The 21,683-nt window shown below is 47.6% G+C and overlaps 1 protein-coding gene across 12 annotated transcripts in view; it reads right to left on the reverse strand.

Moving 5' to 3' along the window:
• Positions 1-999: 999 nt before the first annotated feature.
• The window catches only part of LOC121694648 (ankyrin repeat and KH domain-containing protein 1-like), a 37,452-nt gene continuing 16,768 nt past the window's right edge, over positions 1,000-21,683 (reverse strand). For 4 of the 12 annotated variants that reach the window (XM_042074867.1, XM_042074870.1, XM_042074861.1 and 1 more), the window contains exons 8-34: positions 20,643-20,886; positions 19,309-19,500; positions 18,293-18,402; positions 17,900-17,987; positions 16,913-17,040; positions 16,443-16,586; positions 15,930-16,032; positions 14,448-15,563; positions 14,081-14,220; positions 13,727-13,838; positions 13,373-13,518; positions 12,792-12,934; positions 12,307-12,520; positions 11,833-12,008; positions 10,054-10,216; positions 9,778-9,873; positions 9,549-9,665; positions 8,546-8,708; positions 7,842-8,373; positions 7,564-7,719; positions 7,022-7,198; positions 4,991-6,774; positions 4,467-4,652; positions 3,732-3,983; positions 3,318-3,496; positions 1,865-2,029; positions 1,000-1,612 (exon numbers count right to left, since the gene is read on the reverse strand). In XM_042074867.1, the coding sequence (XP_041930801.1) occupies positions 1,553-1,612; positions 1,865-2,029; positions 3,318-3,496; positions 3,732-3,983; positions 4,467-4,652; positions 4,991-6,774; positions 7,022-7,198; positions 7,564-7,719; positions 7,842-8,373; positions 8,546-8,708; positions 9,549-9,665; positions 9,778-9,873; positions 10,054-10,216; positions 11,833-12,008; positions 12,307-12,520; positions 12,792-12,934; positions 13,373-13,518; positions 13,727-13,838; positions 14,081-14,220; positions 14,448-15,563; positions 15,930-16,032; positions 16,443-16,586; positions 16,913-17,040; positions 17,900-17,987; positions 18,293-18,402; positions 19,309-19,500; positions 20,643-20,886 (7,086 nt within the window). In that variant the 3' untranslated portion in view covers positions 1,000-1,552. The remainder of the gene's footprint in view (positions 1,613-1,864; positions 2,030-3,317; positions 3,497-3,731; positions 3,984-4,466; positions 4,653-4,990; positions 6,775-7,021; positions 7,199-7,563; positions 7,720-7,841; positions 8,374-8,545; positions 8,709-9,548; positions 9,666-9,777; positions 9,874-10,053; positions 10,217-11,832; positions 12,009-12,306; positions 12,521-12,791; positions 12,935-13,372; positions 13,519-13,726; positions 13,839-14,080; positions 14,221-14,447; positions 15,564-15,929; positions 16,033-16,442; positions 16,587-16,912; positions 17,041-17,899; positions 17,988-18,292; positions 18,403-19,308; positions 19,501-20,642; positions 20,887-21,683) is intronic. The other 8 variants (XM_042074863.1, XM_042074871.1, XM_042074865.1 and 5 more) reach the window with 5 other exon arrangements.

Raw genomic sequence — 21,683 nt, forward strand, 5'->3', positions numbered from 1 at the left:
TGTGGGGGAAGCTGGTTTCAAAGAGTTGGGGCAGACACACAAAAGGCCCTGTCCCCAAAGGTCTTAAGTCTGGTGCGGGGTATAGCCAGTTGGTCCAGCCGCGAGAGCAGCCGCGTAGTGTTCAAGAATCTTTTACTTTTTTAGATGAATAAATGAGCATTGAATAAACAAGGTTGGGCTGCTTAAGCAAGCAGAAAAGCTAATAACCAGATATACACCAATTCTGCATGGAAATAAAAACACAGGGGGAAAAAAAAAACTCCCCAATATTCCATGACTTTGCACCAAAAATGAAAAAAAAAAAAAAAAAAAAAAAAAATGGAGGTGGTGACTTTGCATGTCTGGAATAGACTTTCCAAAATTCCATAATATTCCAAAAATTCCATGACCCGTGGGAACCCTGACAGAATGAACAAAACCTTCCGTTCTTAATCAAAGAATTGTGAAATGTAATCAGACTTAATCTTGTGAATCAAGTCCTGGTTGGTGTAGTTTGAGTGGCGCATCTGACAGCAAGAAATATACCTTACCCTCTGCGACACGCTGTTTTCACTTTCATGATATTATATGTAACCAGCTGCGGAATGGTGCGCATCTGACAGCAAGAAATATACCTTATATAAGAAATATACCTCCTAGATATCACTTAGTAGATTATAATAGTAGACTAGTATTTATAGCAGCCGATTCATCGTATGAATGCTTTCTTTTGTGTCACATGCCTTATTTAATCGTATTCATAGCACTAATCTCTCTCGTAAGTAGCCTATGTCTGACTGTCTGTAGACAGACAAACATATTACCAATTTTCCTCATAATGATGCGGTTTGCTTTATATTCAGATAGACAATCGATCTTCATACCCTATAAATAACCTTTTTATTTATTATTGTTTTGTAAATAATATTCAATACTATTTTAGATCTATAATGTTGCATTTTACATTGTGAAGATTCTTTCGTCAAACTAAAATCTATGAATTAATTGGACAAACCAATGAACAGTTTCATCTTTTTATTGAATATTAAGGTAAATATTTCACATTAATACAGGCTACATAAAGTAGAGCCACTATACGACATGAAATTTGCTGTCATTTTAACCCTTTTTTAGTATGTAAACAATTGTACATGTATTTACCACTCTAAAAGGTCTGATTTCTTTATCTCTTTAGGTAATCGACTAGTTAATGACTGCACTTCTCAGGACCCATACAGTCAAATACCGGCTTTCGTGGGTTTAGGTCAAAACTGCTAAACTACGCAGAAAATGTATCCTGTTGATTTTGTTCAGAGACAAGTGGTAAACCAGTAACATCCCACACTGGATTCCTTTTTATTTTATTTTTTGAGTTAGGCACGTCAAAAATAAAACAAAACAAAAACAAAAAACACAGAGTATGTTTTTCTTTTCTTTAACAATTCTTAACTCTGTACTTGCCCGCATTACTAAGTTTTTGTCTTGTGATTTTACTTCCTCTTGTTCTCTTTAATGTGAGTATTTTCTGTTAATTTTGGACATATGCCTTGAAGGTTGTTGCCAGTATTGTGGTCTAGTTGACGTGGTTCAAATGCACATTCCCAATATGGGGGGCCCAAGTACCTGGCCAGACCTGTTGGAGGAGAAAGACAGATGATTAGAAACAAACAAATTCCACTGGACATCACAAGATTAGCTCATGACTGAAGACTTTGAGATGATCACCTAGTGTCTAGGATTAAACTACCTTAATTTCAACACAAAAACTAAACTGCTAAAATACAATAGATTCAAGTTCTCTTTAAAACAAATGAGGTGTACAAATGATGCTTGGTGTGCTTGTCCTTATGTCAGACTCATCAAGGCTGGTAAAAAAGGTATTTACCTGCTGAGGATCTGAACTCTCTGCGGAATTGGGGACCATCTTAATGATGGGGTTCCAGGCGGGGTCGGATGTGTGCAGGCCGTTGTAAATGGGTCCTCCAGGTCCTTCTACCATGGGTCCATGAGGGGGCATCATGGTCCCACCATACATAGACATGGGCATTCCCTGCAGAGAGTATGAGGGAAAACACTTGAGCATTCACTACTCTTGAATTGGGTGAAAGTTCTATGATCATGATGCATGTTCACGGTTTATGGTTTAACCCACTGTCATAGAACCGCTCATGGCACTGTTGTATAGCCCTATTTAAACAACTGAACTGTGCTAAACACAACACAATGAACTCAAACTCAATTGTATATTATAATGTTTAAGTATTAAATAACCCCTGTAATTGCTTTTGAGCAGCTTGGTATTTCAAACATTCTCAGGGAGAAAAATGTAAATGTTTTTTTCTGGTTTTCCCAACAGACTGAGACGGGCGACCCCTGACCTCTAATGACCTTTTGCAGATAATGTCTACAGTTGGAAGAAAATGAAGGTGAACCCTTTGGGTCAACTGCCTATTATAATGATTACTTCATTTGTTAAATCAAAGAATGTCATCTCAGGTTTATGTAAAGATTAGAAGGCTTAAGACAATACAATCTACTTGAACCAAAAACAAACTTGTTGTTTTCCAAAATAATGTTTTAACAGAAAACAAAATGTGAGCCTTAGCAATGGAAACTGCCCTCGACCAGAGCAAAAACCTCAGCCATATCGGTAAGCACTGATGAGACCAGAACAATGTATTTAGCCTAAAGCTGTGACTCAGGTTGCCTGAGAGTGATTACTCCCCACTAGCCCTGACCCAGCTGGTCTCCGTTCACATTACACAAGCCACCCCTGCCTTCCACAACCTCCACTGGCTCCTAGTCAAACACAGTATCAACTTCAAAATACCTCTCCTCTTGCATCCGTTGATGTAAACACACTCAAGACCATCAGGACTAAGCTCCCACCTTCTCAGCTGCTGCACCCTCCCTCTGAAGCGCCCTCCCCGACCACATTAAACACTCAAACGCCCCCTAGCATCCTTCAAACAGGCCCTCAAAACTCACCTCTTCCAACTTGCCTTCTCCTGTTAACAGACTTTCCCAGCTTTTCCTTTTGTCATTGCCCACCTCTCTAGTTTTGTCTTCTGCTTTGTTCATGTACCAGTGTTTTCTCTGTTTATGTAACCTTGTCCATGTACCTTGTCTGTTTGTTTGTACCCATGTGAAAACTGTAACGTAAAGTAAACTGTAAAGTGTCTGAGTGTCTAGAAAAGCGCTAAAAAAAAATCAATGCATTATTATTATTATTATTATTATTATTATTAAGTCTAGGAGGCACACTGTATATTGAATGGAAACCAGAGTGCTTGTGGCTGCTGTGTTGGAGGAGAGTGGCTGGTATGATGCCCACTCACTTTGGGGAAGTCCATGAGATTGTTGGGCAGCTGCTGGTGGAAGGTGTTGGAGGGGGCCACGATCCCAGTGTCGTCCTGCTCCATGGGTTGGTGCTGAGAGAAGGCCACCTGCTCTTGAGCTTGTTGGTGCATCATGTGACTACTCATCAAGGGCTGCGACCAGCCTGACACGGGCTCTGCTGGGGTGACAAAGACAAGTGCACTCATAAGGGCCAAGTGCACACAAGAGCAGGAATGGTGATCGTGATGATGGTATGCTTTACAGGAGGACGGAAGTAGAGCATGTAGGCATTCACACGATTTTTACATTTTTATTTTCAGTTCCATGTTTTAGCACAGTAGCCAACACCTGTCTGTATCCACTCTGGTGAGCTTCTTATTGAAGTGTGGCCCTGACTTTCTCCAGGCACTCACCAGAGGGATTGCCAACGCTGAAGGACCAGATGCCGCCCTGGCCCACTGGCGCCGTGTAGCTGGTGGTGAGAAGCGGCGGGTTGACCGTGCCCGTCTGCCGGATACGGGCAAGCCGCTCAGTGCCGATGGGTGGCGGAACCTTCCGGTCCAGGTGGCTGGAGGAGCCAGGCTTGGCCTGGTGGGGTGGAGCCGAGGTGGATGCCGTGAGCGGAGAGGACACCCCTGATGACACAGCGGGGACAGCAGATTCACCTGGGGGGGGGGGGGGGGTCAGACAGGGAGGATTACATCACATTGGAACAGTAATATATACATGGCAACAATTGCAAATTTAACTCCACTCCATTTCCAAGCGTGTGGGAGAAATACACAAAAGGCCGCCTCTAGAGGCAATGTTTTGATTAGTCTTTTCAGGGCTACTGTAGCAAGATCTAACAAAGGAGCATGGCAGACTACTCCTGAGTAAACGTGTCGATGCTTGTTTTCAGGAAATTATACACAGATGAATGAATGAATACTTTATCCCATTTTTGCTAATAACTATACACTGTGGCTTTAAACATGACTTAACATATTAGACTACCCCTCAACATGACCATGGTCAAAACATGATCCAGAGTAGAACACTGCCATGTGCCCTCTGCCTCCTGGAGTGTAAACCAAATTCCAAGAGGCTTTGCAGCAATTGAGGGGCGGGGGACCAGCCACCATGCAATCCAGGTCAGCTCTACTTACAAGAGCCAGAGGCACCCCAGAGGTGGGGGGAGAAATGCTGTCGGTTGAAGGAGGGGGCGGTGGCAGGATTCGGGCCATGGCCATGAAGGTACACAGCACTGCTGGACATGGAGGTGGAGTTGGCCAGGCTGGTCAGTGCAGCAGAGGATGAGATGGAGTTGGCTGCAGGGTCCAGAGGATGGATAGCTGAGAGACACACACACACACACACCCCAGGGTCATCATCCCCATTCATGTTTACATGGATTTGAAACAGATTAAAGAGACAGAAATGGGTTGAAAAGACTTGCTGTTGTTCTTTAGGGATGAGGGGGTCTGTGTTTTAAGAACAGGTAGTCTATTTTGCAAGACTCTATCTACTTATCTTGCCAAGCCTTTAGCCCAGACTACACAATGTTGCTACAACCAGCAGCTTTTATTTTAGCACTTGACTGACTGACATGACAGCAAATCAGTTTTCTAAAGGCCAAGATGTGCGCATTCCTAGAATGGGGTCTAGTTTGTCAGACTGAGGCCTCTCTTACCGATGGAACTAGGGACCATCCTCTGGGATGCTGACCGGTAGCCAGGGGCCTTGGAGCTGTCCGGAGGTGGCGGCATCACACCGTCTACCTGACCCATGCCCATGCCCATGTAGGCCGGTGGAGCCGAGTAGTGCTGCTCGGGCGGGGAGCGCGTGGGGAGGTGACAGGCGCCCCACACCTGGTTGGTGCCCACCTGGTTGCTGTCAAAGATGCTGCTGAAATGGTTGAAGAGGGCAGTGGGGCCAAAGTTGGGCGGCAGCTGGGGCTTGGCGCCTTGCATGTGCACCTGCTGGGAGCCGTTCATAAGGCCCAGCCCGGAGGAGGACGAGGACGAGGACATCTGCAGCTGGGCCGGTGGGGGCGCCAGGCTGGGCGGGGCGTGAGGGGGCTGTGGGGGCATCGTGGGCTGCTGCTGCTGTGCTGCCTGCGCTTTGGGAGCCTCCTGCTGACCACCCAGGGACATCAGGAGGGACTGCTGCTGCTGCTGCTGGTCAGCCAGTGCGGCACCGTAGTGAGTGGGGGCCAGCTGCATGCGGTGGGACATGCGGGGGGCAGAAGCGCAGAACTGTGGCGCAGCAGCGCTGGTGGCGTTGACCAGCGGGGGCTGACCGGAGGAGGGGGGCGAGGTGGAGGAGGGCGGCAGGGTGGCAGCAGACTGCGCCAGGAGAGGGGTGGCCAGAGGAGTCTCTGAGGTGGAGCTGAAGGGCAGGGACGCCTGCTGTGGCGGGAGCTCGGCTTTGGGAGGCGGCGCCGGCGTGGGGAAATCGGCGGGCTCCGGGGCCGGCGGCTGGGGCTCAGGGGCCACGGGCTTCTCTTTGGCCCCAACGGGGGCCGCGGACGCGCCGCAACCCTCGCCGGCCTTGGGGGGCAACTTGGCCGTGTGAGCAGAGGGGGCGACGGAGGGCAGGGGTGTGCTGGGGGCAGCCGTGCTGGCGGCGGCGGCGTGCTGATGGTGGTGCAGCGAGGAGGTGGAGCCGGCGGGCTGGGTGATGCTCGTCATGGAGGGCGGCGTGGTGGCGCTCGTGATGGGCGCCGCGGGCGCTTTGGGATGGGCCGTGGGGGCGAAGAGTTGCTTCCTGACGGAGGAGGGCGTGGGCTGGGTGTGCGTAGGAGCAGCGTTGCTGCTGATGCTGCTGCTGCTGGGAGACGCGGCCATGTGAGCAGCCGAGGACGCCGCCGCTATGGCCGCCGCGCTGGGGCTGACGTTAGTGTTGGCGGCCGACTGCTCCGCGAGCGCCGAGGAGGCGACGGTGGGGCGCGAGGCGGACGAGGGGTTGCTGCTGGTGCCGTGCTTCGGGGAGCTGTTGCTGCTGCCGGGACTCACGGGTCTCACCGGGAAGGGCCCCCAGGTGCTGGCCGCCGGCGAGAAGGTGCCGCCGAACTGCGCCATGGGCAGCCGAGGGTGGCGGATCTGCTGCATGGTCTGTGCGGCGAGCAGCGCCAGCTGGGGGTGCGCGTAGGCCAGCGGGAGCGACACGGGGAACGGCTGCCTCATCCCGGACGACGACGACGACGGCAGGCCTTTGCCCAGCTTGCCCCCGGCCTGCACGCCGGAGGAGGAGGGCTGGAAGGCGCCCGAGGTGGCGGTGGCGGCCGACGAGCCCTGGCCTTTGACCAACGAGGCGCTGTTGGCGCCGCTGGAGCTAGAGTAGGCCGCTGAGCCGGCCTTGGAGCCTGGGGGCCGGATGTGGTTCCTGGGGATGAGGTCCTCCAGCTCCTTGGCTGGGTCCTGGATGAGAGCGTTGATGAGCTGGATGGCGTGGCGGGTGGACTCTGTGCCTCCTCTGTCAAAACAAGAGGAAAGAAAAGAAGTGGGAGTTACAGACAAACTCTCTCATTGGTTTAGCATTCTGTTCATTAAGGCAGCAAACTCGCTCATTGGTTTAGCATTCTGTTCATTAAGGCAGCTTACAGCTTTTTTTTTTCACAGGTTCATATCTTTAAAAACTAAACCAAAACAAAGTGCTGATTCAGACTTTATTGACAACATGCTGCCAATGTCCAGGTTTCCATTTGTGGAGTAGGAAGTACCGTATGGTGATCATTCTCTCTCCGTTCTTGTCCTTTTGCTTGTCCACGTCAATGTGGGCGCCGGTGACGTCCTGGATGGCCGTGATGTTGCAGCCCCCTCGGCCCATGATGCGTGAGACCACTGACGCGGGAACGGAGAGCCTCTTGGACCTACAGGATAAAAACCTCATCGGTCGACTGGAGAGAAAAATATACTGTGATGCCAAGTCTTGATTCACAAAAATATCAAACAAACAACTCTGAGCTGATCACTGCTTGAATAACTTTCATAGTGTTATGAATATTGATGCTCTAAATAAGATCCTATTATTATATTATTATTATTATTATCCTATTAAGATGATCTAAAAATCACATTTCACCACATTCTAAATCAAATAACAATGTATATGTATAATAACAAAAACAAATCTTCACTTTACATTGGTAAATCTGTTATAGTCAAACAATCTTGTAAATTACATTCAGATTATAGCAACTAGAGTTCTGTTCGAGTTCTATCTAAGTAGTAAGCACACAGATGTGGTCTGTGAGATTCTTACCTTCTGACCACCTCCTTCCAGCCGTCCTCTCTCTTCTGGCCCCGCTTGGGGCTCGTCATGCTCAGCTTGCTGTTGGGCGAGGTCACCGGGAGCGTGATGCTCTTGTACGAGGAGGGCATGGAGCTGGACATCAAGTCCGCTGCCTGCTCGTGAGCCCTGGGCATTTCAGGGGAGAAAGGAAGAAGACACAGCATCACATAGCGGTCATCAGACTAATTTAAGGCATCAGAGTGCGAGACCTCCATGTTGCAGGGCAGCTGAAGCGGTCGTCCTCCTACCTCTTGGCGCTGATGACCTTGTCTTCGCGCGTGCTGTGCTGAGGGCCCTGCCTCTTCTCCACGGCTGACCCCATGTGCGTGGGAGCCGAGGAAGCGGACGAGGACGATGAAGTGGTGGACAGGGTGGGATGCGTGTCGGGTGGGTGGCGGTGGTTGTGGGTGTGGTTCCGGTCTCCTGCGCCTCCTCCTCCTCCTCCTCCTCCTCCCCCTCCTCCACCACCTACACTGCTGCTGCTGCTACCGCTGCTCTCGCTGGTGCAGTCCGTGTTGTCCAGGTGGTCCGAGTCGCCATTGGCCCCCATCAGCTGCTTGCCTCCCTGACCCTGGGCCTGTGGCGCCTCCTGCAGGTGGACCCCGGACTCGCCCGGGCTCTCCTTGCTCTTGTTCTTCCGGCCCTTGCGGCCGGCGCTGGGCACAGTGGTGGTGCCAACGCGCTTCTTGCCAAAGGCGGAGGTGAAGGTGGGAGACGTGGCCGAAATGCCGATGGTGGTGGTGGTGGTGGCACTTGGCGGCTCAATGGGCACCTCTGGTTCTTTGGGGATTAACAGAAAATGTTAAAGAAAGACACAGAAGAGAGAGAGAGAGAGAGAGAAAAAGAGACAAAAAATGTGAGGTTGGGCCTTTTTAAAGACATTTGTAAAAAAACCTTTGCCCAAAAACATTTGCCTTGCCATGACTGACTAGTTTGATCATTTCTTTGTTACCTTCAGAAGAGTCCTTCTCCTGCTCCAGTGTCTCTGACTCCTTGGTCTGCGCCTCCTCCTCCTCCTCCTGCTTCCTCTTCTGCTCCTCCTTCTTCTTCTTGCGCTTCTCCTTGCGCTTCTCCCGCTTGGCAGCCAGAGCTTGCTTTTTGCTCTCCTCTCTGGACTATAGACAGAAAAAGACCAAAACTATGTGAGACCATCAGATAGCAGAAACCGCAAAGAATCCTAAGTCCAGGAATACAGAAATCCTGTAGTGAATAAATAATTGCTTTGGGTCCTTTTTGTAGGCAAACTTCAGAGGTTTATTGTCCCACTTATAGCACACAAATTACCCTCTGTCGCTACAAACTGTCAAGGGACTTATTTTGAACTGCCATCTCCGGCCTAGACGCCAGAGTTTTCAGGAACTTTTATTTTGACGCACCACCTTGGCTTGGCAAAACCACAGGCTAAGCAAACATCAGGATAAAAAAGTATTGTTACAAGTGTTGTGAGTGATTATCAGAGAATTTCTAAACGGCCTCTGTGATTATCTAACGTAACCTTTATGTAGATATCCTGAAGAATGAGAGGGTCTGTGAGGATTTGATGAACTTAACTTAGTTGCTGACTCAAAAACAAAATAATTTCAAGATGGCTTTGGGTGTTATGCCTCAACAATGTGCAAGTGAAAGTCATTACTTAGCCTGTGATATTAAACTAGCCTACTGATCAAGTGAAGATTTTGCAGCGGCACTTGCAGTCTAGGAGTGGCGTTTTGGATATTTACTGCTTAAAAAATACTGTAGTTACGAAAGGTAACTCGTAAAATCACGATTACTACATTTTAATGCCTTTTAACGACCTTATTTTTGCGAACTTGATCTACTACCTTTTGATACTTTTTAAAACAGCATGCTGGTAATGTTAATTCTCACAGTTCTCACTGTGCCTGTTACTTCTCACTGTTACTGAGAGCACTGCCTGACTGACGGTGACCCAAGAGGACAGCTGTGTGCGGTACCTTCTCCAGGTCAAGCTCCTTGAGCAGGATGCTGGCGTTCTTGTTGGCCTCGGCAGCCTGCTGGTCTTTGGCTTTGACTATGGTCTCCATGCACTGGTGGCACTTCTTCAGCAACTCCTGTGAACACACCAAGAGAGGTTTCAGTTACTTGATTACTGCCACTGACCAAAAACATCTGATCCAAAAATAAGAAAAGAGAAAAAAGGAAGTTCTTCTAGACCTGTGTTACCTTGTCAGCAATGGTGGCAATGTATCTCATGCACTCAATATCTGAGGGGAACTGGTTCACCTCCTTCACCAAGTACTGCACCACCTTCACATGGCCCTGTAAACACCAAAGGGAGAAACAGAGGACAAAAAAAATACAAAATGGTTAAACTCTCAACAGCGTTCAACATTGATATATGGCTACAGGACATTAAACCTACAGCGCATACTTTCAAATTCAACCACACGTTTTGGAGGGTAAAGGTTAAAATGGGGAGGGGGAGGTGGCATGGGTTACCTTGCGGAAAGCGGCCATCAGCGGTGTTATCTTGCGGTTGTCTGCAGCATCCACGTCTGCGCCTGCCTGCACCAGCAGCTGCACCACATCAAAATGGCCGCCGTTGGCTGCCAGCCACAGCGGGGTGTTCCCCTTCTTGTTGCGCACGTCGATGTGAGCCCCTCTACACAAAGAAAGAGGACGACATCATTACAACAGCAATAGTTGCTTTACTAAGGTAGTCTTCCAAAGTGGATGTGATGTTTAGGTTATATTAACACACAGTGTTTCCCCTACTATAGATTCAGTAGTGGCGTAGCACCACTCCTAGAATTTAAGCGCTGCCGCAAAAAAAAATGTCGCCTAATTAAAAAAAAATAAATAAATAAATAAATAAAAAAAACACACAAGTGAACTTCGGCAACAGCTGCCGAAGGTTTGATTAGCCCATTTCACAAGATGGGGCCACTGTGTAAATCAAATTCCTGTGAAAGAGCACTGTCCCATAGACAGCAAAGGAAAGGTCCACAAGAAAGACAGAAACAGGAAGACGTTTTACCCTGCCAATTAAGCCATCATTAACATCAATGAGGCCGGACACCTGTGGGGTATACTACGAATCTCGATTAGTGGGTTAGCGAGGTATGTTGCGCTCAAAGCCAGGCTATGCTGTGACACGAAAGTGGATCTGTTTTAGTGTCGCTATATCACCATGGTATCTTATGCTGTCAACCAAACCTGGTCGGGAGGAGGTTATGTGCTAAGTTATAGCTCAAATCGTGTAGTCTACCGCACACTGACCAATCAATTGTCTTAAAAACGAAGTTCTCTCACGTGTTTCAGGATTCAGGATTCTGTCATATATCTGACAGGTGGAGCTCCTCTACTAACATTTTGGATCTCGAATGTGCTTTAATAGTGCTGTGCGTGCAAATATCCCACTATGAACGTTATTTGATGTTATAGGTTAGACACAAAAAATGACCGCAGTGTAGATTAAGCCATCACTCATGAATGCGGAAGTAATTGTTTTTAAATAGAGGCGGTCTTGTGCGTCTCCACGTTACACGATTGGCCAAAGTTTGTTTGTTTGTTGTTTGTTATACAGGCTATAACGGCTTCCACACACAGTTGCGTTCGGTCAACGCATGTCAGTGGCTGTTCCCGACGGTAGCTATGCAAATGACTTAAGGTATAACCGTAATTTGATTGGCTGGTGCAGTCTGCTGTTCGCTTGTTTGTAATTTGATTGGCTGGTGCCGTCTGTTGTTCGCTTGTTCATAATTTGATTGGCTGGTGCAGACCTTCGGTTCAGCAAAAGTTGAACTTCTCAACGCGAGCGACGGGAGCAATGAGATGCAACGGACCCACAATTCAGTTGGGCAACGGCTGACGTAAGCCCATGTTAAGTGAACGGGATGCGTCTCCAGCACTGCAATGCACGCAACTGTGTGTGGGAGCCGTTACATTATTATTAGAATAATAATAGTCTAAGTAATAATTAGTAATAATGTAAATGCAAAATGTGGAGAAAAAAACATGAATAATCCTGTCCAGTTAGTAGTGCAATAAGTAGTGTAGTAGTAGTGCAATAATCAAGTAGTGCAATAATCATGCTTTGTAAATGACATTTTTTGTTTTACAGTAGATGCCTTTGTTGATGGTTATGTCATATTTGTAACTCAATCTGTACATTTCTTTCAACAACATCCACCAGAAGCCATAAAGAGTCATTTTTTCAACTGAACTGCTTCTACTGAAAGAAAGTGTCAATATGCATGCGTGTGTGTGTGTGCTCACCTATTGATGAGCAGCTCACAGAACTTGTAGTGACCCTTGTCAGCAGCGATAGTGAGGGCGGTGTCGCGTGAAGAGGGGACAGGTGGGGCGTTGACATCCGCCCCCTTGTCCAGGAGAACACGACCGACCTCAGCGTAGCCCCCAGAGGCAGCCTCCATCAGAGGAGTCAGGCCCGTCTGGTGAACACAATCACAAACAGAACCAGACAAATTAAGTCTTGGTGAAATACATTTTTGGAATAGTCCAAACATCAAAATCAAATACATTTCAAACGTTTGCACATAAGATAACAGAGAGCCTCACAGAACAATCAATTTAGGAAACGTTTTATTATTATTATTATTATTATTATTATTATTATTATTATTATTATGGTGCTAAAAAAAGTGAAGTATCCAGCTAGAGTGTAAAGTCTGTATCCATCTCCTGATCCTGATATGTGTGGCCTGATGTGTGGTCATGGGTGCTGCGGACCTTTGCGCGGTGCTCTACATTGGCCCTGCGGTCAAGCAGCAGGCTGACCACCTCGGCCCGGCCCTGGAAGCAGGCCAGTGTCAGCGCTGTGTTGCGGTTGGTCTCGATCTGGGCGTTGATGTCCGAGCCCATGTCCAACAGGAGCTTCACCGCGGGGACGTGACCATTCATGGCCGCCAGCATCAGAGGAGAGATGCCCAGCTTACTACCAGTCCTGCAGAGACAGAGAGACAAGTGTCAGAGTCTACCAGTCCACTTCAGTTCCCCACCACACCACACTTTCTAACATCAGATCAAGATACAAATTGATATATTAGCTCTATCTTCCTGCAAGTCACACACTGCAAAGGGTCTGACAAAATATTAGGGAATTCTTTGAACTTTCTTTCTTAATACTGAACTTATTTATTTATTTATTTTTTAAACACAATATGGCCACCACCACAAGTTCAGCAGCCATGTGACCGCTAATCCAGTTCTCTGACCTGGAGTTGATTTCGGCGCCGGCGTTGAGGAGGATCTTGATGATGTTGACGTAGCCGCCCGAGGCCGCCAGGCTGAGAGGGGTGTAGTCAGAGACGTTGCGGTGCTCCTTATTGGCCCCCCGCAGCAGCAGCAGCTCCACAACCTGGAAAGACACAACAGCTCATACTTTACACTCGTCACTGGAGTGCCCACAGTAGGAGCATGCGTGACTACACATTACACCTAGTCAACACTATCCATACTCATTACATTACACCTAGTCAACACTATCCATACTCATTACATTACACCTAGTCAACACTATCCATACTCATTACATTACACCTAGTCAACACTATCCATACTCTTCTACTTTTGTGCCTGATGTTCATATTACTCTGACAAGCTATTTATCAATTGTCAATTTGTCTAATTATAGTATTATAATATTTCTTGATGTTTCATTATTTTGGTGCTTTCATTGTCCCACCCCCACACAATTCCATTATCAGCCCAATACACCACTAGCTGTGTGGGCCCATTAACATTGCAGCAGAGTGTGTCTGGCTCTATGGCGGCATGAGGCCAGTCAGTGGCGTACCTCCTGACGTCCACCAGAGCAGGCCAGCGAGAGCGGCGTGTCTTTGGTTCTCTCGGACTGCGCCTCGATGTCGGCCCCTTTGACCAGCAGGACCTCCACCACGCCCACGTGGCCCGCCGTGGCCGCCAGGATCAACGGGGTGAAGCCTACAGAGGCAGCAGAAAAACAGCACGCATCACACATCACACTCCCATGCAAAACCAATACAGACACAACATCTCAGCAAGAAACCATCCGTCTTTCAGACAGATAGAAATTGCTTTCATCAATAGGTTACAAAAAATCTGTTCATGGTGCCGTCTCATGTGTGTGTGTGTGTGGTCAGTGTAGTAGTGGCGTGATGAGGCCGCTCACCCTTCTTGTCCCGGTGCTCGATGTTGGCCCCGCGAGCGATCAGCACCGACACCAGCTCCTCATGGCCCCCGGCGCAGGCCAGCGTTAGCGCAGTGTCATGGTTACTCTCCGTCTGAGCGCCACACACACACACACACACACACACACACACACACACACCACACACACACGAGTTAGCATGTGGCTTAGTTTGCAACCTTTGCAGTTAAGAACATTCATACTTTTTGCCTTCCTACTATGTAAAGCGACCTTGGGTTTGAGAAAGGCGCTATATAAAACAAACATTATTATTATTATTATTATTCATAATCAATGGAAAATACAAAACTAATGAGTGTTTGTGGGGCGTCTTACATGTGCGTCAATGTCCACAGAGGGGTAGAGGGGCAGTGCAGAGGGGGGAGAGAGGCCGTTGGCCGTGGTCTGCGTGGGAGGCTGGGACATGGGGGTGGGTGAGGTGGTAGTGTTCAGCATAGGCACTCGGCTGCTCACGGCTGAAACGCACACAAACAAGGGAGACATCACACGAGAGCTCACACACCATTAGGCTTACGATCAGTTTATCCACAGGGATTTCTTTGAAACAGAGTTATACTTTAAACTGTAATGATCATTTTTTTATTGCATATTCACTACCCGCTGTGGATTGTTTATGTTCTATGTATACTCCGCTTGGGCTATACGACGTGTTAATGGACACTGAGCAGGAGCTGGGCCATACCCGCCATGATGTCATCCAGTGTGTCGGTGAGCGTCTGTGCGGGCGTGGCCACCATGAGGCCATCTGGCGGGGCCTGCGTCAGGAGGCCAGAGCCCCCCACCATCTGCTGCTGCTGCTCTGTGTGGGCGGCTAGGGCCCTCTGCAGTTCGGGGCTGGCCCCGTCTGGGTACTCGGACACCTGGGGCGGCAGAGACGGGAAGGCTGGCTGCAGGGCCGGGGGAGGAGGCGGCGGCGGAGGGGGCTGCTGCTGCTGCTGCTGCTGCTGCTGCTGAAGCGGAGGCTGGAGGGTGGGGGCCGGAGGTGGAGGTAGAGGCTGCTGGATGCTGCTGTCGGCAGGTTGAGGGTGGGGGTGGTGGTAGATGACCGACGCTTCCTGCTGTGAGGGAAGCTGGCCATAAACCGAATCTGCCACCTCCTCTTCGTCATCCTCCTCCTCCTCTTCTTCCTCCTCCTCCTCTTCCTCCTCCTCCTCGTCATCTTCCTCATCATCCTCCTCATCCTCCTCCTCCTCCTCACCTGGCGACGGCTGCTCCTCCTCGTACTCCGGAAGCTGACCCTCCTGGTCCTTGTCGGAGGCCAGCACCTGAGCGGCCATCGGGGGGTCTCGGGGTTGCTGGATGCTGTGGTGGTGCGGCGGAGGTGGCGGTGGGGGCGGGGGAGAGGGTAGCAGGTGGCCCGGGTGGTGTCCGCCGTGACCGGGGCCCGGGCATTGCCCCTGGCAGCCCACCTCTGCCTTCAGGCCCTTGGCCTCCATGTACTCTTTGGTGAACTGCTGCTGCGTCTTGAGCTGCAGCTGCCGCTCCACCTTCTGCAGCTCCTTGAGGATCTTCTTCTTCTTCTGCACCTGCTCCTCGCGGCTCTTCTTCAGCTCCTCGATCTTGTCTTTGGTGAGCGGCTCGCCCTGGATGAGCTCCAGCGACTGCAGCTGGGCGCGCTCGATGGCGCTGATGCGCTGGCCCAGCTCGTTCAGCTTGCCCTCCGTCTCCTCTACGATGCAGTCTAGCGGCTGGTAGGGGTGGAAGGCCGGGGGCAGGGCGTCTGAAGAGGGCAGCGGGGCAGAGGACGCGGGCGGGACAGGGGCGGGCTGGAGGGCGGCTTGCCTCTGTTTGGAGGCGGCTGAGGAGGCAAGAGAAATGACTGATGACCACACTGCAACTTCATTTAAGCCATTTTCCCTATGAATACCACAATGATGGATAGATTTAAAATGTGAGTGTTAAATGTCAACACCTTGTATGACAGAGTCTTTTCACAAAATAATTGTTATATTCCCACTACAGATTATGATTTTGCTGGAAAAAGCCATCAGATTTATGCCAATGCTATTGGTATGCAAAAGTGGCATGAAGAATGAATTTAAGATTCAAGGAGAATTTTTTTTTTTTTTTATCTCGAGTCAGCCAATAAAAATCATTGATATCTTCCCTCATCACACAACCCTACATCCACCCATAATGACGGTCAAGAGAGGCGGACGGTCACCTTTGCTTGTAGCCGGTGGGGGGCTGGCGATGTTGGAGGGCACTCGGTCTGGTTCTTGTGGGGGCACCACCATGGCCAGTGCCTGGAATGGGACACGAGGAACCTGGAGGTCAAGAGGTAGACGTCAGGGCACACCCAAACATCTTGCATTGTGCAAATAGTCATATCAACATTTATACAGTGCTATTTGAACACCATTTTGTAAATAGCAATTTTTATTATTATCATTATATCCCAGCCCATGTCTCAGAAAATAGCATTTGTTGGATAGAGTTAACATAAATATCCATGCAAGTAGCAATGTGAGGATGTTTCCATGGCAGATCTTTATTACCTTTCAGGTCCTCCACAACACCCATTACCTTTTCCTAGGTTTCCTCTTTACTGCATAACACAAGATACTGCCCTTTCAGTTTACAACTACTTTTCCTACTGTCTGCCACAAATGTCAGCACCGCAACCAAAAGGACAAACGAGCAAGAAATGTGCGGTGCCTTGGGTCCCACTCCTCACCTGAGAGGGATCTTGAGAAGGGGGCGTGAGCTGAGACAGGTCAGGAGCTGGGACTGACAGGATGTTGTTTGGGTAGTCTAGCAGGTAGGACACCACGTTAGTGTGGCCACCTTTAGCAGCTTCGATCAGCATGCTAGAGCCATCCTGTTGGAAAAGAGCATCGGCATCATACTGCTTTAGAATTTGGATCATATATGTTATGAGAAAAGTGCTAAAACATGTCTGACAAACAATTCTTCCAAAGCAAATGACAATCTTTTTAAATCATTAATCAATGCATTATAAAACAACTATGCGTTGCATAATTCACACCTTGGGCTTCATTTACAACAACATTCTACTTTTGGTAGCAGACAGCCTGACTGACAATAGTGAGGACATGTTTCCACAGCCACACACAGCAGAATCTCTCTCTCAGCAGAAGTTGATTTGGGAGCCATATCAATGGTTTGACCACCAGGGGGACTCACTTTCAGTCTGTGGGTGGGGTCAGCCCCATGAGCTAGCAGCAACTCCACCACGGCAAGATGGCCACCAGCACAGGCCAGAGACACCACCGTGTGATCGTTATTGGCTGTTGACCTATTCACATTAGCCCCTGGGAACAGAGAAAAGAAGGTTACATGGGCTTTGCTATTCATCTGACCAGCATGAGGATGCCACCACACAATGTGCCTACGGTTCGAGTCAAGGTTTTTTATACAGTTTCAATATCTTGATATGTATACTTTTATAAAATTCTAAAACAGAATTAAAACAACAAACTACATATTTTGTCTATTGAAAAAAAAAAAATTCACTGAGAAAAATGTCTGTGTGACCTTCAATTTGTGCTACAGTGGGATCGTTTTCAATTACTATTACAAACTTACAATCTTACTACTATTAGTGCAGAGCACTGGATAGAGTGTGTCAATTTCATTTCAATTTCTGATGCTTCATAGAATTCACTTAGCTGCCTGAATATGTGCAAGTGGGGACAATATAGGCCTTTTGAAGAGTGGGTGCGCACATCCAAAGTAAAGTTTTTCTGCAGGTGCCAGACAATAGTATCAGACAGTAGAAAAAGTGTGGTCTGCACACTGCAACTGCTCCAAAATATAAACTTTATTCATTAAAAAAAAAGCAACGTTTCGATCCCCTTGGATGCATGCCTGACGAAGATCCAAGGGGATCGAAAAGTTGCTTTTAAATTAATAAAGTTTATATTTTGGAGCAGTTGCAGTGTGCAGACCACACTTTTTCTACTGACAATATAGGCCTAATATTTTTTTATTATTTTTTTATTTTAAATCATGACAGAGTTTTGTGTTTTTATTCCCTGATATTCCATGACGCGTATTGAACGGTAGGGGGCGTACCGTTCAGTTCCAGAAAGTACCATGGCATCTCTAATCAGAATTATGCAGTATAGAAAAAATGCTAAGCTAACAGGCTAAGCCCTCAGGCAAACATACCCTTGCTGATGAGGAACTGCACAGTGCACAAGTGACCTGCCCTCGCTGCCTTCATCAAAGGAGTCCTACCGCCTTCTGACTCATGTTCCTAAAGCACATTTACACACAGTCATTAGAACATGTTTTAGAACATCCCTGAAAAAGATCACATCAGATGAAGTGAGACAAGGAATGTGTAGCTAGATACTGAACAAGAGGGACTGCAGAAAGGGTAGAACGAGGCGGAGGGATACAGAGGGAAGTGTCTTGCAGGGTTACTGAGGCATGTTGACTGAGACAATGTGCGATGGAACATGGAGGTGACTTGACATTAGCGGTTCAAAACCAGAGGGAAGGTTGGCAGCAAAAAACAGGGAAGATGAGGATTGCGTGTAAAGAGGGGTGAGCGCGCACCAGATCTGCACCAGCCTGCAGCAGCACGTCTGCCACATCGGTGTGGCCATTCTCACAGGCGTACGTCAGCGCAGTGTCCCCCGTGGCTGTGGTGGCGTGGACATTGGCACCTAGGAGATGGAAACACGAATAAATATGCTTGAGGAGTCTGGAAATATCACTCTCTCCTGGCTTACTTATATTTAAAAAAAAAAAAAAACATAGACAAGATACACTGATTGAATTTAATGCTAAACCATTATAACCTGAAAGCTTGTTATATACTCAATCAGGGCTCTACAGTGCGCCCATTTCACTCGCACATGCGAGTAAAAATGATGGCGTGCGAGTGCAAAAAAATATTTAGGCGCACTGGTGCGAATGACTTCTAACCATGTCAATGTTTGTCTACAAAATACACCGCAACATCGAGAAACATTACTGGTGCAAACCATAGAATCACGTCGCGAATGCAGCATAAAAACTACACCTCCCATCAACGTTAGCAGTTTCGCGTTGTGACTCACTAGTAGTCGCTTCTATCAAATCCAAGAGCGCACAGAAAAAGCAGAAAGTTAAACTAGCCAGCCAAGATGCAAAGATTGAAGAAATTAGTTCTTCTATCCACCGAATTCATCGGATATAGGAGGAACAGGATGAGATTCTGAGAATGCAGTGACAGAAGGAAAGGTAACCTAACATGCCTTTTAGCCCAGTTGACGTATTGGCTGCAATATGCAAAATATAGCTGTAGCGAACAGGCACAAAAGTAGCCTCCCGTAATACTCCCATTTTATTCAAAGGTAGAACGCTACTGACAACTCCAGGCTTCCACGCATGCTTGTGTGTTTACACCGAATACAAGCTGAAGTGCAAAATGAACGTAGGCCTAATGTTTGCCTACTGCCCCCATCAATGCATTTAGAACTGTACCAAAAGGATCCAATGTCCACAGCTTAAACACTTAAGGGCATCAGCTTTGATTTCATACATTATACAAGCTACACGTGTCCATCAGCTGGCCTCATTCTACTCACCAGCAGCGAGCAGGTACTTGACCAGCTCCAGGTGCCCTTCCTGTGCAGCCTCCATCAGCGGCGTTGAGCAGCCCAGCTCGATGTCTGCCCCGGCCTTGATGAGGAAATCAGCCACCTCCAGGAAGCCGCCACAGCACGCCAGGGTCAAAGCAGTCTCCTGGGTCTCCTCTGTCTGGGCATTAATGTTGGCACCTGACACAAGAACACAGAGGCAACAAGGAACGTTAGCATGCTTACAACCCCCCGCAAATTATCACCATGAAAAGCAAATATGACCCTTCACAGCCATTTACAATTGCACTATGAAAATTGCTTATATTAAAAATATTTGTTGATTATGTAATGGGTGTTCTGTACGGAAATGCAAATATTTGGTTTATGAGTGAAGTTAGCATACACATTGTTAGCTCTACAGACCTAAAGACCTATGGAGAACTCCATATTCACAGTATTCCAACAGTTGTTATTGTGTCTTGGAAGATACGTTTTAAGATTTCAATCCCAATTTTGGTTCACCAAGCGATCAGTAAATCAGATTTAAGCATCACTGTTAGGGATGTTAATGACAGTAACCTGTGATGTGAAAAAGGCAGTTACAGTCAAGGCTAGAAAGAATGTGCAAGCCTGAGAATTCTAATTTCATCCAATTTCAGGCGTGTTGCATCTGGTATCCCCCAGGGGTCAGTATCGAATCCCATTTAATTTATGGCAATGATTTCATGCTTCTGTCCTTTTCACTTATGTTGATACCAAAAATATAACAACTCTTTGCACAAGTGGCAAGCGATAACACACTGGATTTCCTGTTCTTTTTTTTTACAATAAAAACTAGCTTCAGATAGAGGGCGGAATGGCACTCAATATTTTCTTTGCTTTTTGAGGACTTAACAGTGGCAGGCTCACATACCAACAAGACCTCCTCTGTGAATTCAATATTTCTAGTCCACTACCTGGAATTTACTGATTATATAAACAGGTTAAACACAGTAAACAACAGAAAGACCAATTGTAAGGTCCTGACTGGTGAAATGATCTGTTGTGACAATCTCGTCAGATTTAAGAATGTAGGCTGTACAATTTTGAGTAAACGTCCCTGATCTACTCAAGAGTCCTTGATCTTCACTAGATGGAAGTCTGTAAACTTAGCACAAGTTAACTTCAAACATCAACAATTACTGATGAAGGACTATTATGGAACCAGGTTGCATATACATCGCTTGGTTACATTCCGGTTTGATTGTCTACCTCAGCAACCAACTCAGTCCTGAAGAGATCAACCTAGAGAAGGCCGAGGGAGAGTGAGAGTGCAGCAGCAACATGTTGTGGCAGTTCACCTTGTGCTAACAGCAGTGCCACCATCTCCTCGTGACCCTCCCGGGCAGCCTCCATTAGAGGGGTGTAGCCCTCATCGTTGACCTCCTCCAGGTTTGCCCCGCGCTCAATCAGCAGGGCAGCCAGCTCCACATGGCCCCCGCATGCCGCCAGCGTCAGCGGAGACTCGAACGAGTCGGCCGGCATGTTGACCTGCGCCCCGCTGTCCAACAGCAGCCGGGCCACCTCCACGTGCCCATCCTGGGACAGCATAGGGAGAGCACAGGATGCAGAGAATAAGCATCTCGACATGACACAAGAACCTCATCAGACACTTCTGTGCTAAAGATAAATGTAGCTTTTCATATGGCAAACTAAACTGAAAAACCTTTTTATACATACACACTGAATAAGCCATTTCATCCTTTATTTGTCAGCTGTGCACAAATCAGGTACAATCACCAACTGTGAATGCATACCAAGTTATCCAGAACATTGCAAGTAGCATAAGAGGATGACAGATTCACAACTGCGGAAGGACAAACAATTAGGTGAATAGCAGCACTTCTACAGGGTATACACAGAAATCCTGAAGTGAAATTCAATACCTTTAATACCTTCTCAAAAAAACACCTCACTTCAACACCAGTGATTTTCATCGGCGAAACCTTTCTTAAATCAGTTTTGAAGCAGTTGACTTACTGATCAGGGGGTATAAAATTAATTGATTTTGAATTTTAGTTCATAACCATCAGATCCTATTCAAATTGGATTCAATCCTATTCGTATACACCTCTGAAGTTCGCCTACAGAAAAGCGGTATTCTTTGTCCGTATAACGATATCCGGTATCCGATATCCTACTTGCAATTTCTCCTATGGGAAAATAACATGAGGATTTTGAATAATCACACCTGTTAAACTTTTGCGGTAAAGAAGTCTAAAATTCAGACGTTTTGCCCTACACACTTTCGTCATCTGACTTCAATTCGGTTTTGTGATCTTTGGTTAGCCTGACGAATCAGACCCACATTAAGATGTGAGGTCTGGGAACTCACCATTCGC

Source organism: Alosa sapidissima, chromosome 20 (genome assembly GCF_018492685.1).
Source record: "Alosa sapidissima isolate fAloSap1 chromosome 20, fAloSap1.pri, whole genome shotgun sequence".
Taxonomy (NCBI): domain Eukaryota; kingdom Metazoa; phylum Chordata; class Actinopteri; order Clupeiformes; family Clupeidae; genus Alosa; species Alosa sapidissima.